This window comes from Callorhinus ursinus, unplaced genomic scaffold (assembly GCF_003265705.2).
Source record: "Callorhinus ursinus isolate GAN/ISIS: 27379988/994484 unplaced genomic scaffold, GSC_fseal_2.0 scaffold13, whole genome shotgun sequence".
Lineage (NCBI taxonomy): Eukaryota > Metazoa > Chordata > Mammalia > Carnivora > Otariidae > Callorhinus > Callorhinus ursinus.
Genome location: NW_027397075.1, coordinates 14,334,496 through 14,349,609, shown reverse-complemented (window position 1 = coordinate 14,349,609; position 15,114 = coordinate 14,334,496). Strand labels below are relative to the sequence as shown.

General features: G+C 61.8%; 1 protein-coding gene and 1 long non-coding RNA gene across 3 annotated transcripts; one reads left to right on the top strand and one right to left on the bottom strand.

Annotated features, from left to right (window-relative positions):
- Positions 1-1,577: 1,577 nt before the first annotated feature.
- Positions 1,578-12,381, bottom strand: ZNF598 (zinc finger protein 598, E3 ubiquitin ligase). Of its 2 annotated transcripts, none has more exons than XM_025877135.2 (12): positions 12,107-12,381; positions 7,362-7,474; positions 6,717-6,846; positions 6,251-6,462; positions 5,937-6,154; positions 5,409-5,526; positions 4,606-4,796; positions 4,357-4,441; positions 3,452-4,239; positions 2,899-3,049; positions 2,635-2,785; positions 1,578-2,543 (listed from the first exon to the last, which is right to left on the bottom strand). In XM_025877135.2, exons 1-12 carry the CDS (start codon positions 12,341-12,343, stop codon positions 2,190-2,192), a joined length of 2,748 nt encoding a protein of 915 aa, XP_025732920.1. In that variant the 5' UTR covers positions 12,344-12,381; the 3' UTR covers positions 1,578-2,189. The 2 variants fall into 2 exon arrangements, with proteins under 2 accessions (XP_025732920.1, XP_025732921.1); XM_025877136.2 differs by having other exon boundaries at positions 5,418-5,526.
- A 108-nt stretch (positions 12,382-12,489) lies between these two features.
- On the top strand, positions 12,490-14,564 carry LOC112828225 (uncharacterized). Its single transcript, XR_003209438.2, has 2 exons — positions 12,490-12,756; positions 14,004-14,564. It is a non-coding gene; the product is annotated as an uncharacterized lncRNA (long non-coding RNA).
- Positions 14,565-15,114: the final 550 nt, after the last annotated feature.

Genomic DNA, 15,114 nt, shown 5'->3' with positions numbered 1-15,114 from the left:
ACTCACGACCCTGAGATCGAGCGTCCCATGCTCCTCTGACAGAGCCAGCCAGGCCCAGTGCTTGTTTAGTTTTCTGTTTTTCTTCACCGCACGGAAAAGCAGTCATTATGTCTCTACGTGTCACCTTCTGTTCCTGGGACCCCCCCTCAGGTGCTGCAGGCAGCTTCCGGAGCCATGTTCCCCGGCTAGCTAACTCAGCCTCTGGAGATCTCCCCAGCTTGGTCCTGTTTGCTTCTGAACCCATCCACTGGGATTTTTAGCTCAGTTACTTGTTCACATCCAACTATTTAATAATGTCCCAGCTGAGGGCAGCGGGGCTGAGAACCGTCCCTGGCGCTGGAGGGCTGGCTCTGCCACATCCAAGCAGGCAGGGCTGTCTCGGGTAAGTGTCTTGTCGGTGCCCCGGGCTCCCCTTCCAAAAGAATGGTTGTGGCCATGGGGGCGGGCTGCGGGGGCAGGCCAACACAGGGGCAGAGCCCAGCGCAGGGCTTGGCGCACAGCCAGCACTTCAGTGCTGCCATGTGTTAGCGTGGTTCTTGCTTTGTTAAGAGCTTGTTTTCGGGGTGCCTGGGTGGCTCAGTCGTTAAGCGTCTGCCTTTGGCTCAGGTCATGGTCCCAGGGTTCTGGGATCGAGCCCCGCATCGGGAACCCTGCTCGGTGGAAGCCTGCTTCTCCCTCTCCCACTCCCCCTGCTTGTGTTCCTGCTCTCGCTGTGTCTCTCGTCAAATAAATAAATAAAATCTTAAAAAAAAAAAAAAAGCTTGTTTTCAACGTCAACGAGATCCCCCATTTTCCAGATTACTCTTCTGTGGGGCTGGTCGTCCTCAGGTCTGCAAAGGGGCTACCGGCTGTCCGGGGAAGGCCGGTGACCTCTACACAGCCCATTGGTGGTTAAAGAGTCTGAAGGCTCTTGTCTGCGCTGGGCCCCGAGCACCGGCCAAGCTCGCAGCGTCAGGCAGGCAGCACCGGCGTGGCCGTGTGCCTCTGGCCATCATCCTGGGTACCCCCATCCCCACTTCCAAAGACGTTTCTTCTCACGTGAGGACATTTCCTTTGCCTGATTTGGATGTGGCTATGTGTTTAGAACTGTCTTCTACTATTTACATGTGTTTAGGGCAGAAAGAGGCAATTTCTCGGTCTGGTCCCCTCCTGAGATACTGTATCCAAATAATTAAGCACAAATTATTCTCTGGCAGAATTTCAGATGCGCCCTCCACTGCTTCTGAAGCGCTCTTGTTTATCGTTAGCTCTTTACTAGCCTGTGGGTGCTAACCTGGAGTCTATAGACTCCCACGTCCCAGAAGGACGGTTTTACTTGGCACACAAGCACAGGTCAAACGTGGCTGTGTCTGTTCCTGGAAGGCCTCGGCAGCGCCAGATGTCCAGGGCCAGGCCCCAGGCCCAGACCGGCGGCTGCGTCCCGAGAGCAAAGCCCCACTACCCAGCTGTGCATATGGGTTGCCCCCCACCCCAGGGGGCCCCTGGCTGTCCACCGGAGCTGGGGCCTCGGACGGCTCTGAGCCCCCCTCGCTGCAGGGTGACTTGGGAGGGCAGAGAAGCTCAGAACACCAGCTATGTGCATTATTGCAAAATAAATTTATTTGAAGATACACGGTCTTATAAAAGGTCAGAGTCAATTTGAGATCCCAGATTCAGCTTGTCTCATACAAAGATTCAACTTCAAGTAGCACAATTTCGTGTCTGCTTTTAATCCTGAACGTTCTTGAATCACGAAATAGGCAACTGTTTACACAACACGCTCAACATCTGACTCCGGCCCCGGTGGCCCCGCAGCTTCTGGCTTGCGGGGCGGCGGCACTGTAGCCCTCGGGCTCAGGGGGCCTGGAGGGGGCCCGCTGTTGCCACCAGCTCTGACAGCATGGACAGGTTCCTGCGTCCCGGCCCTTCCCTCCCCTCGCACCTTCCAAAAGCAGGAAAACACAAACCCAGACCAGCCCAGCACAGAGGCAGGGGTCTTTGCCCACCTCCCAGGAGGAAACTGGATGGACTCCTATGTGATGGTGTGCAGACAGGGCGGGTGGGCCTTCCTGGCGACCCCAGGCGGGCTGGCCGGCGGAGGGGCCTGAGCGGCGGCCTCAGCAGGGCCTTACCTGGCTGCAGGGCAGCCGGGAAGGAGGGAGGAGGAAGGAGGCTTGTGGGTGTGGCAGCTCCTGCCCATGCTGGGGGGGCTACGTGAGGATCCTGGCGATGGCTTGCAGGGACGGGAAGTCGTTGTCCTGGGCGGCGTGCAGCGCCTGGTGGCCACTGACATCACCGTGCGCGAGCACCTGCTGGCAGGTGGGGCACACGCAGCAGTCCAGGCCCGCCGGCCGGGTGCTGGCCTGCCACGCGCTCTTCCTGTTCTTCTTGGCCTTGGTGCCAGGAGGCCTCTCCCGGCCCCGGAAGTGCGTGTGTGCGGACAGCAGCTCCTGCTGCTTGGCCGTGTCGGGCAGGAGCACCAGCAGCTCATTGAAAATCTTCTGGAAGTTCTCCCCGAGCAGGTCGCGGCAGCTCTTGTAATACTGGGCTGCGGAGATCACGCCCTGCCACCCAGAGCCAAACCCAGTCATGCCCAGCCCGGGCCTGAGCCCCCACAGTGGCCGTGCTGGCCCCCCACACCCCTGCCTGGCTGACCTGTCTGAACTCCCCCGAGTGGCTCTTGAACTTGCCAAATCGGGCCTCGTCACTCTGCAGGAAGTCCTTGATGGACTGGATGAGCTGAAGGTTCCTCTCCCGGAAGTTCTCGGGCACCAGGTAGACCTGTGGCGCAGGTGTCAGTCTGGGCCTGAGGGTCGGGAGACGGGCAGGAGGTCGCGGCTTAAGCCTTTGGGGTGGACCAAGATGAAGGCACTCCCCGGCCTCTAGGGGCACGAAGCCGGGTGACCCACCCCCACTTACGCTTTCGTGGCGGTGGCAGTGCTGGGGACACAGGCTGGGTGGGGGCTGGGCAGGAGGCCCGAGAAGCCGGGGGGTGGCTTGCTGACGGGTGGCACCAGGCCGGGTGGAGGCGGGGGTGGGGTGCCCTTCAGGAGCACCACAGCGTTGAAGCCTGCATGGGGCGGCACAGCAAGACCTGAACGTGACCCCTGCTTCCCACGTGCTGCTGTGGCTTCCCCTGCCGCCCAGCCCACCGAGGTCGGGCTCTGTCCAGCAGGCCCAGGGCCCGATGACGCACATGCTGAGCTCCCTCGCGGCAATAATGGCCTAGGGCGACTTACTCCCCCATCTCCAGAGAGCGCTAGGATGGCCCCCTTTTACAGGGAGGCAAGGGACGTGGAGAATAAGTGCCCTGCTCACACTCAGCGGTGCCGCTAGGCTTCCCTCCCCCTGCCTGCTGGCCTGTGACTGCCCCTCAGGGTGCGCTCCCCTCGACCCTGGGGCTCCAGTCTGACTCTCCTACCCTGGCCCCCTCCCAGACGCCCAGAAGCGGGCCGGAGCCAGACACACATACCTGGGGGAGGGGGCATCCTGGGTGGGCAGGGGACTCCGAGTGCTGGGAAGTCTTCTTGGGGTGTGGGGCAGGCGGGGGGCCCCAGGGGCCGCGGGAGCCCAGGAGGTTCCTTAGGCGTGCTCCGAGCTGGGGCCGGCCCCTCTGTGTGTCCATTGACGATGAGGGCAACGGGCCCCTCGGCTCTGCCGGCGGTCGTGGTGGGGGCCTGCTCGGCCCCAGGGGGCCCATCTTTGTCAGGAGGCTGTGGGGGCGGTGAGGTGGCAGCCGGCTTCTCCAAGCCCACCTTCTTCTTCTTGCCGACCTTGGGGAGGGTCTGGGTGGAGGCCAGCGCCAGCAGGGAGGAGACGGCTACCGTGGTGGGCACGCTCCGTAGCTCCTGGGCAGTGAGGCCGGCGCGGCCGGCCTCCTCCTCCTCCTCCTCCTCCGACGGTGGCGGCGCGCCCTTCTTGCTGCCCTTGCCTGCCTTGCCAGCCTTCCTGGGGGGCTGGCCGCTCCCACCAGCAGCCTGGGCCCCCGAGGTGGGATGCACCACCTTCTTGCTGCCGCTGCTGTTCCAGGCGGAAATGAGGCTGGTGGGGGCAGCACTGGGCTTGGAGGCGGAGGACACCAGGGCAGGGAAGTCATCCTCCTGGAAGGTGCTCCTGCCCCGGGCAGGGATGGGGTACGCCAGTGCCAGCCCCACGGGGCCCAGAGCTGCCGCAGCAGAGCACGAGGCAGAGGAGGACGCAGAGGCGCAGAGGCTGGGGAAGTCTTCATCCTTGAGCTTCGAAGTAGGAGGTGGGAGGGTGCTAAGCCCAGGGAGGGGAGTGGCGTCAGTGGCCTGAGGGCCCTAGGCCCCCCCCCCCCCCCCCCCCCGGCCCCCCCCCCCCCGGGGGCCCCCCCCCCCAAGCTGCGCACAAGTGTACCTTGGAGGCGTGGCCCCTGTGGCCTGGCCGGTTGCCGGGAGGCCCTCTGGGCTTACAGGACCGTTGGGCGAGGCTTCCTTGAGGCCTAGGAGACACGAAAGGACCCTATGTCAGGGCTGAGCAACGTGCAGGGGGTGGGAGCAGACCCTCCAGGGTGAGCTCAGGGCTCTGCCCTGTCACTCCCAAGCACCGTGCTGGCCAGGAGCCTGCCTCTCCCCTCCCAGGTGCCCACAGGCACAGCCAGCTCACCTGCTCCCTCGCCCTGAGTCCGGGGCAGGCGCCGGGGGCCGCGGAGCTCCTCGAGCACCCGCAGCCCTGCCTCCTCCTTCTTGGCCCTGCCGCCCTCCTCCCGGTCCTCACTCCTGCGCGTCTCCTGCTGCAGCTGCGGCACGGCCACCGAGGCCCGGATGGCAGCTGCCACTTCCCGGTCCTCTTCTTCCCTGGAAGAGGGAGGCCTTCAGGCAGGGCAAGGTCAGGGACCACAGCGGCACGCAGGGTGAGGAGCTGGGCAGGAGCCTCCCCCACCCCCCCCCCCCAAGCCTGGCCACCAGGAGCTGTCCCGGGGCCAGTGGAGCCGGTGCCCGCCCGCCCTCGCTGGCCAGGAGAGGGCGCTGCCGACTCAGTGGGACTCCTGAGCCAGTGGGTCTCAGGCTGGAGCTCCCGGGGGGCAGCACATGGGCCCAGTCCGGGGTCCAAGATGCCTCCATCCTGCCGGACAGTGGGGACAGCACCTGGCCTGAGCATGTACCTGCAGCATGAGCGTTTCACAGCACGCCTGCTCTGAACCCCTCCCCCCCCCAGTGACACAGGCCCCTCTGGCCCACCCCCACCTGCAGGGTCCTGGGGCCTCTGGCTAGAACTAGGGAAAAGAGTAGGGAAATGTCTGCTCACTCAGGACACTAAGCAGGCCCCGCTGCCGCCAAGCCAAGGACACCAGACACCAGAAGGCCAAAGTCCCCCGATCCCCGTGCGCCGTCCCAACCCAGCTGCCAGCCACCGCCGCCTCAGGGGGTAGTACCAGGAGAATGTCAGCGGCACGCAAATCCTCCCACCTCTTGTACCTCCAGCTTCCTCGACGGCTCTGCTGGGCTCCGCGACCACTGGCCCGGCCGGCACGGCCCTGACGGTTGTACCTGTCCACCTCCTCGTAGTCCTCACCCCCGACGACCCCTGCGGCCAGCACACAGCCCGTCAAGGGCCTGGGCCAGCCGAAGGCCGGTGTTCCAGCTTGCCCAGCAGAGACTTCCCCCCGCCCCCAGCACATGAGCCCCGAGGACCAGCTCAGAGCAAGAAGTGGACAGGGAGAAGAGCCTGCCTCAGCCACGACCCCCACACAGCAGCTCCCCCAACAGTGCTCCCAACCCTGGAGCCCCCCGACCCCCAGCCGGCAGATGGGAGACACACGACGGGCCAGATTGGGGCCCGGCTGTGGGGTTTCCAAGCCTCGGGGTGATCGTGGGCTCAGAAAGGTATGTCCCCCGTCCTGCCAACACATGACGGGCCAGACCGGGGCCTGGCTGTGGGGTTTCCAGGCCTCAGAGAGCGCCAGGCTGGAGCCCGATGGATCCCCACTCACTCACCCTCGCTGCGGCGCGAGTGCCGGGGTGCGTAGCTGAACTGCAGGTCAATCTGGCGGTTCTGGCGGGCCTCGGCACGGCTCCGGCTATGGCAGGCTGTCCTGTGGGCCTTGAGGTCGATCTCGGTGCGGAAGGCGTGGGTGAACTGCTCCGTGCTGCAGCGGCCCTCCTCACACAGGAAGTGCTTCTCCCGGAAGTGCTCGCGCAGGTAGGCGTAGTCGCTGGCAGGGCCAGGGTGTCAGCAGGAGCCTGCGGGCTCCGCCACCCCCGCCAGTGGCCCCGCCCAGCCTGCTCTGGTGCCCGGGGCCCGCGCCCACCTGTAGTAGTCCTGGGCTCCATCGGAGTCACAAAAGTGGCAGAAGTAGTGGTCGCGGCGCAGGTGTTTGAGCAGCTCATCGTTGTCCAGGTAGCGCTCATCACAGAACTTGCAGAGCGGATGCCCGCGGTGTGACGTGTCATCGGGGTCCCCCTGCATGCGGTGCCGCGCCAGGTCCTTGCGTGAGTACCATTTGCGCTCGTACGTGAAGATCTGCAGGGAAGAGGGTGCTGGGCGCGGGCGGGCCCCTTCCCACGGTCCCGCAACAGAGGGCTGCCTCGGTCCCCCGACCATACACACACAGCACTGTATGCACCAGGAGCATCCCCCTGCCTGGGCTGGGTGAGGCAGGAGAGCTAGGGGGACGAGGGGCCTGAGGCAGCACAAGCCCCCCGGGGCCCAGCCCCCAACCGCCTGCACCCAGCTCTCCCGGGGCCCCCGGGTGGGCTCCGTGGCCCAGGGCGCACCTTGAGGTGCTTGAGGCACAGCTTGCAGCAGAAGAGCTCATGCTGCTTCCGCATGTGCTGCTCCAGGTCCCCGAAGAGGCCGAACGGCGGCAGCTCAGGGCACTGTGGGCACTCGTGCTGAAGCAGCTGCCTGGAGAGACACCGAGGGCCCCCCCAACCCCATAGGCACTCAGTGTCACCGTCTGGAGTGAGCTCCTGCATGCGCCACCCGCGGAGGCGGTGCTGCTCCTGGCCACGATGCTGAGCTCCGCGTTAGCGGGGCACAAACACTGGGCCCACACCGGGGGCCACCCCCTCACCTGGAAGAAGAGGATCACTCCCGAGACAACTGTACCCGTTTATGGGGTTTTCCTGCCACGGACTAAGAGCCCAACTCCCAAGAGCTCGAGTGCACCTCACAGAGCCCCAGAAAGTAGGCACTGTGCACTCCACCAGAGTGTTTTCCCTGAATGTGCTGCCCCTGTCCCTATTGCCACCCCAGGGGGCTGCTATGAGCATCCCTGTTACAGGAGAGGAAACAGAGCACAGGCCCTGACATCTGCGCCCCAGGGCTGTGAGGAGCACAGGAGGGCTCAGGGATGTGCCCATCCCCAGTGCAGGGCTGGCCACAGGCCCTCAGAATCCCGGGCTGAGGATCTCTCTCACCTGTACAAGGCAAAAACTTTTCCATCGGCAAAGTAGATGTCATATTTTTTCTCGTGCTGCAGCTGGTGGAGGGGGATTGTGGCAAAGGCAGGAAGCTTCTTCCCAAAGACCACCTGGAACCAAGTGAGGGGGGCTGGTGAGCAGGGCTGTGGGCACCCAGTAGAAGACACCGTCAGGCTGAGAAGAGGGAGGCACTCAGACCCTGCTGAGGAGGCTGAGGCCGGCCCCACAGGCAGCACTCTCTGCCATCCTGGGCTGCCCAGGCCCCTCTCCTCACCTGCAGCCCAGGGGCCTGGGGTGACCCATGTGGAAACACAATGCCCAGCCTCGCCACCAGGGGGCGGCAGGCTCCCCACTCATCCAGGGAGGTCACCCCAGAGGAACAGGGGTCAGCAGTGACCCCCCGGGGCAGCGACAGGGAAAACACATGGGTGTTGAGCACAGGGCAGAGAAGGTAGAAATGACATCCAAGCAGCAGCTATGGAAACAACGCCACCAGGACAAGCCAGGTGACCACACATCACGCCTGGCCACCCTCTGTCCACCCACGATGCCATAGGAGAGGGATTTCCTCGCAGGCCTCGGTCACGGCCCCTGGCTGCCTCCTATTAACCAGCTGCCAGGGGTGCCAACGTGCCGAGGTGGGGTGCGTGGGGGGGCCTGGGTGCAGACACCTGTGCCGCCTGGCTGTTTCCCAGGGGGTCTCCGGCACACTCAGGTACCTCCTGCCAGGCTGCCCCTCCACAGACCCCCATCCCAGAGCCCCCAGGATCCTCTCACAGGCTCAGGTCCCCCCTCTGTGCCAAGAGCACAGCTCCCTCCAGGGCTCCCTCCTCTCTGGCCCCCACTCCCCATCCCTGGACCAAGACCACACCTTCGGTCTCCTCTTCTCCACGACTCTTCCCACTCCACTACTGTCCCCCACAGTCTAGGCCTGGTCACTCGCCTCTACTCAGCGTCCTCACCTTGGGAAGGGTCATGTCAAGGTCATCCCTGCTCTGTTTAGGCTCAGCTAGGCTCAGCCAGGGAGGACGTCTGGGATTACAATGGCCATGCATTTGGGAAAGCAGGGGACTGGCTGGGGAGAATGGTGGTCACACTGTCCCCAGCAGCAGGATGGTTAAGACTGGTTCCCTGGGGGTCTGGGGGATAAGCTAGAGAGCTCAGTCTCCACTTCTCTACTGTCAGGAGAGCGTGCTGACCCCCAAGCCTCTCCCTGCCCCCACAGCCCAAGGGAGGCATCATGGTCCAGCCACACCCATTCTGGGGGAAGGCGGAGGATGAGCAATGCCCCAGCAGGCCTTTCTTCCCCTTGTCATCCTGTCTGGTGAACTGGCTGCCTGCTCCCGCCCCTGCCCCATGTGGATTTCGGGTGGGTGCTTCACTGCAGCTAAGCTTCCATGGCTGCCCCCCCGCCCTCCCACCCGGTTCCCTTACTAGGCCCCTGGGCCTCACACTGGCCTCTTCCCACAGTTCCTGTCCTTCCAGGACAAGGCCACACCCAGCCCTGCCCCATGCCACTCACAAGGGCGCCTTCCCAGCCCTGACCCCAGTTCCTCTCCCTCTTGCCAGGGGACCAGCACCTGCACGCGCAGGGCCATGAGCCGGCCACAGATCACAGGGTCTGTCGTGGGATAGCTGCCGGGACTCAGGGCCCTGCTTACACCAAAGCAACACGGGCAGCAGGGGCAGCGTCCTCCCGTGAGAGAGCCCCCTGCCGAAAAGCAGCCAGTCCAGCAACTCAGCAGAGGAACAACTTCTTCCCCAGAGGAAGCCTGTGCCGTGATGCCACTGTCAACCACCGTCTCCCCCAGCTCCAGCGCCTGGGTCTCAGGGTCTGCTTGGATCCACTGGGGGGCGGGGGGTGTCTTACTGCTGGCACCCTTGCTGTGGACAGAGGCAGGGTGCCGTTCTCAGGGGCGTCTGTCTCTCCTGAGCAGTTTGATGGGGCAACCAATGCTGGGCACACCTGAGCCAAGCCAGGAGAGAGAGGACACTGGGAACCTCAGGAAGAGGTTGAGGAAGGGGAAGGCTGCGTTTGTCTGAGAACGAGGGTGAGCAGGTTTGGAGCTAGGGGTGGGAATGGCAAAATGCTAAGGGCCCCTCCTAGACAGGCTGTAAAACGAGGACTGGGCCCCTGAAGGCCTGCGCCGGCATCAGGACCAGTGATGAGTACACAGAGGGCAGCAGTGTGGCTTGGTATGGCCCAGCAGAGGGTGAGGCACATGGCGAGACCAAGTCGCTGAACAAGGACCAGGGCATGGGGGCCCAACCAGGGATGGGAAGGAACCCACCAGGGATCCAACCAGCATGGCCCAAGACCCACCCACCCTGGTGATCACCCCGATGAGAGAGGGTCATGGATCCGAGGACAGAGGCACAGGCCAGGCCTAGACACTTGAGGATGGACCATCTTGGGAAGCCCCTGGGTCAGCCAGGCAATCGATGTCAAAGGGGGAAAGGGCACCCCTGGGTGGGCCCCAGGATGGCTGGGCCAGTCCCTGAAGAGAGGGAGAGGGAGATGGGATGAGGGCTCTACTCAGACCCCCACAGGGGTGTGTGTGTGTTCCTGCCTGGGGCTTTGTTGCTCCCCACTCCCAGTATCCAGTGGGCACTCGATGAGTGGAAGAGAGGATACGTGGTGCCAGCAGAGACCCCTGGCGAGAGTGAACCAATGGTGAGGGTGAGCAGTGAGGGCCCCACCAAGGAAGTACAGGCCCCAGAGGAGCCCAGGTGGACCAGGCTGGTGGGGAGGGGCCCTGACACCAGATGAGCAAGGGCGGTCAGCAGGCCCCACCTCCTGACCTGCCATCAGCCTCCTTCCCACATCTTGCCTGTGAAGTGGAAGGGAGACCGTACTAGCTCAGACACACCCCACTTTGTACAGCAGCCCCATCCAGCCTCTTTGACAGAGATGGGCTGGAAAAAAAAAAAAGAAGAAAATGGACCGTGTGAAAGGTGAGACCAGGGAGGAAGGTGGGGGGCGCTGATGTTGGTCTTGACTGGGAGCTGGCCTGGCCTCTACCCGGAGCACCTGCTGGGCAATCCAGCTGGATCTGGCTCCGTGCCTGACCAGCAGCTGCAGGGCTGCTCTGCGTCTGCTCTTTGCAATGCCTGCCCCACAGCGGGCACAGGGAAGCCCCGAGCCAAGGTGTGCGCCTATTCCGCACAGCTTCTTGGCATGCTTTCCTCAGGGTTTTTACAGACCAAGTCCCATAAGAGAGGACAGAGCAGAGGCAGCCCCTGAAGGTAGCTGTGGGATTCCCGAGTGGGCATGGCACATTCAGAGGACAGTGCAGGACTCAGCCAGGGAACAGGAAGAGCTAGGGTGGAGCTGCAAGTTCAAGAGTGGGAGGCAAGCAAGATGAATCGAAAGGATCGTCATCTCCCAAAGTTCCCAGGACACCATCCTGCTGCCCAGTAATTCAGGGCAGGCCTAAGAGGAACGCCAGAATCGGCCAGAGGCACCCAGTGCCAAAGCATGCTCCAGTGGGAGCCTGCTGAAAGCTCGCGTCAAGAGCCGCTTGCCACAGAGAGCACTGGAAGGGTATGGGACCCACAGGGAGCAAGAGAGGCCATGTACTGGCCACAGTAACCACACAGAGGTGTCTGCTCACTTCCAGAGTGAGACCTGCAGCCCCTGCCTTCCTGGAAGGAACTATAGGTGCACTGGAAAACCTGGCCCTTCAAGAATGACCTCATGCCATGCAAGACTAGCTGGCATGGCAGCCTTGGGCAGAGCTGGGAGGCGCTCACTAAGCCACAGGCCCAAGCATTTCCCGACAATTTGTACACCCCAGATCTCTCCCAGGCCTGTCTCTGTCCACCCCAGTACACACTAATAGCGTCTCCAAGTGTCTTTTTTGAAAAAAGCACAGAACAGGTGCTCATGAAGAGCTCACGGAATTACAGCATCATCTTGGCTCCCCTAACATAAATGTCTACCTGAAAAAAAAAAAAAAAGGAAACAACACAACTAAAGAAACCCACTCCTCAACAATGCCGTTTCTGCGTCACTTTTAGGAAGAAGAGAGTCAGATTCCCTGGCAGATGTCACCAGCCCAAGCTTTCCATGAACAAACCAGAGGAATTTCACAACACTGGAAGCAAACATATCTCAAAGCAAACCAAGAGTTCCAACTAGGTGCTTCCAGCCAGCATCTGGCATTAGGGGGACGATGGGGGAAATCTCCACGGTGCCCTCTGATCCCCTCCAGGGCTTCCAAATCTGGACAGAGTCAGAAACATCCCCACCTCCACTCTGGAGCTGACCCCCTCACCACCACTCCCCGTTAGAATTGGCAAGGAGGAGAAAAACTTCATAACACTTTTAACCCCATCCGCCTACAATCCTAAGGAAACCTCAGTGGTTCAGCCTCCCCCCTCTGGTGGGCAGGTGTGAGTGCCACCGCCCCTCAACAGATGAAAGCACCAGTCTCGGGAGGACCTTGCCGGAGTTACCCCAAGGGGCCCAGACACATAGCTGGGCTGGAAATACCCACTTTGACCCTCTGCTTCCCGGACTGCCATAATCGTCCCCATAGGGACTGCTCCCTCTTCGACCCGGCGGGGCCAGCTCCTGCCTGCCGGCCCCAGAAGCCCCACAGTCGGCCCCACGGTCGGGAGCCCGCCCCGGGGGGCCCCGCCAGGCCCGCGGCCGGACATCAGGAAGGCAAAGTCCCCTTCCGGCCGCGCCCCGCGCCCGCCCGGCGCCCAGAACGCGCGGCCCGGCCGGCGCGGCGCACCTGGCGCAGCTCCTCGCGGCACACGGCGCAGTAACGCTGCTCGCACAGCACCCGCATCTTGGTGGAACAGCGGTAGCACACCGGGTGGTCGCAGCGGCCCAGCGCCGTAGCCTCCAGGTCCCCGCAGCACAGCACGCAGCTCCCGCCGCCCCGCTCGGGCACCGCCGCCGCCTCCAGGGCCGCGCGCCGCCCCTCGGCGCCCGCCGCCACCGTCACTGCCGCCGCCGCCGCCGCCATGGTCCGTGCTGCGGCCCCCTCCGGCCGGCGCGGCGCGGCGCGGCCTGGCTCCCGGCGGGCCCGCCCCTTCCGGGCGACGTCAGCGCCCCGCCCAGTAACGGCCCCGCCAGGCGGAAGCGCGAGCCGCCACTTCCGCCCTAGCAGGGCGCGGGAGGCCGGGGGTGCGAGCAGGACTGCGGGATGGCGCTGGGTGGGGGGCGGCCTTGGGGCCCGGGCGGGACCGCGAGAGGGGGCTCGGAGCCCGGGCTGGAAACTGGGGGCCCGGGCAGGACCGCGGGCTGGGGGCGGGGGGCGCGGTCCGCAGCGCGGCCCCCCTCCGCTGCCTCTGCCGGGCTGCCCGCCCGGTGAGACGCCGCGCCGCCAGGTAGCTTGGAATTTCAGAGCAACCACGCACCGCGCTCATTGTGGTTCCGGTGAGTACGCCCCTGTTGTGGGTAGGCCGTCTTTGTGTTGACATGCTACCCCGCGTTGATCTGAAATGCAGATTTAACCGCATGTCTTGCAGTTTATGTGCTAAATATAGCCGCCGTATCGGGAGCCCACCGTTTCTGACCAGCCAGACCGCTTGTATTTGCAGCGTACACGGGCCTGGTCACCAGGCGCACCCCTACCCCCCCGCCCGCCCCGGCCTCCCCAAATTAGACCTTCCTGCAAATCTTTATCAGAAAAGACTTTTTTGGTGACATCCTTTTCCAAGCCGGGGGCTATCTCTCCCGATCCTGATGGGAAAATCAGGCAGGGAACTTGCGTTCTTCACTGGGCACACCCAGCTGAGCTCGGGGGCTTGGCGCAGAAAAGCCTCAGGGCAGGTTTGCTGAATGGACGGTGGTGAATACTGGGCCTCAGGTCCCTGCAGGTAGGCTTCCTCCCTATCCTTGGGGGACAGGCACACTCCAGACCTCCCTTCTGCCATTAAAGGAGGCAAGTCAAATCTGAAGCCTTCTAGAAAAAGGCAGTGTGTTGTTGGGGAGCGAGCCTGGACTTTAGAATCAGACAGAAATGGGCTTGAAACCCCAGTTCAGCCACTTATTTGCTGGTGAACTTGGTTAGCTCACTGAACCCTTGACTTCCTCAATTGGAAAGTGGGCATCATCACACCAAGTGAATCTGGTGGACGGGCCAATGCACATGCCTTCTCACTGTCACACAACCCCACTAAATGACAGCAAAGGAGTAAAAGACTGCCAATCCACAAGTGCCAAGAGAAGAAGAAGGGAGGAGGCAGCTAGTGAAAGGTGTCAACAAACTGGAAGGACAGGAAGAGTGACTCACTTTATAAAGCATCCTTAAGACCTTTGGGGGGGCACCTGGGTGGCTCAGTCGTTAAGCGTCTGCATTCAGCTCAGGTCATGATCCCGGAGTCCAGGGATCGAGCCCCGCATCGGGCTCCCTGCTCCGCGGGAGGCCTGCTTCTCCCTCTTCCACTCCCCCTGCTTGTGTTCCCTCTTGCTGTGTCTCTGTCAAATAAATAAAATCTTAAGAAAAAAAAAAGGACCTTTGGGGGGAACCCTGATAAGAAGTTTCACTGAGGGTGAAGTGAGGCAGGGGACTGAAAACGAGTGCCTGCAAGTCAGTGCATGGAACCCGGCGACCTGGGCCCTCCTCCCCTGCCCTGACTTTTGTATCCAGTCCACGCCCCTCTCCCTTGCTTCCGTTCCAGAAACTGACCAGCTCCAGAGCAAAGCTTCACTGCCTGCCCCATTACAGAATGAAAAGCCATTCCTGCAGTGAAGCCCACTGCCTGGCAGAGTCATGTCCCCACAGAAAGAGCATCAGGTCTCATACATGGGGACAGATGGTCAGCCAAGGATCTCCAGACTCAGGAGGAAAGCCTGCAGTGTGAAAGATGGACCAAACTAAGCAGACCCAGGGAGCAAAAGGAAGCTTTAGAAAGAACTGTATTTGGGGTGCCTGGCTGGCTCAGTCGGTGGAGCACATGACTCTTGATCTTGGGGTGGTGAATTCCAGCCCCGTGTTGGGTGGGGAGCCTACCTTAGGAAAAGGAAAAAAGAGCTGTATTTGATATTCCCAGAAAAGATGCTGCTTCCGTGAAATGAGAATAGGATGCCTTGAATAATAACAAGCACAAAATAATCAGAACAAGAAAGGGCTCTTAGAAATCAAAAACATAAGTAAAAATTCAAGAGCAAATTGGGAAGATACAGTTGAAATCTCCCAGCAGGCAGACACAGACAGAAAATAAAGAAGCTGGAACTCTGAATCTAGAAGGTGCAGTACCTAATTAATAGGAATGTCAGAGAGAACAGAGAAAGTGGAGAGGTGCAAATTATCCAAGAACTAATAAGACAGTACGGGCTATCACTGAAGGACCTGAGTCTTCACACTGAAAGGAAGGGCCCAGCCATGGAAGAAAGGCCCTCAGCAAGTGACATCATCCTGGCGTACGGCGGACAGGTTTAGGGAGGAGGGGGTGAGGAGGGAGAAGATCCTAGAAGAGGGATGAGAATAGGACTTTACTCCGGGAACACTGGAAGCCAGAGATTCCCTCAAATTTCTGAAGGAGTGGGATATCCATCCACAAACTCTACAACCAGAAAATCTTTCCATTAGGCATAAAGACACTGTCATAAAAGGGACAAATTATTTAGGTCCCATGTCCCCATTCACATGAAACTACCAGATCGTTCGTGTCTCCAAAATGTTAGGGAGTACCAGTTGGAAGATGGCCTGGCATCCAGAAAATGAGTTCCAATCCAGACAAGAGCCAAAGCAGAGCGTGGGATGATGCCCATGTGGAGGCGCCAACGTGG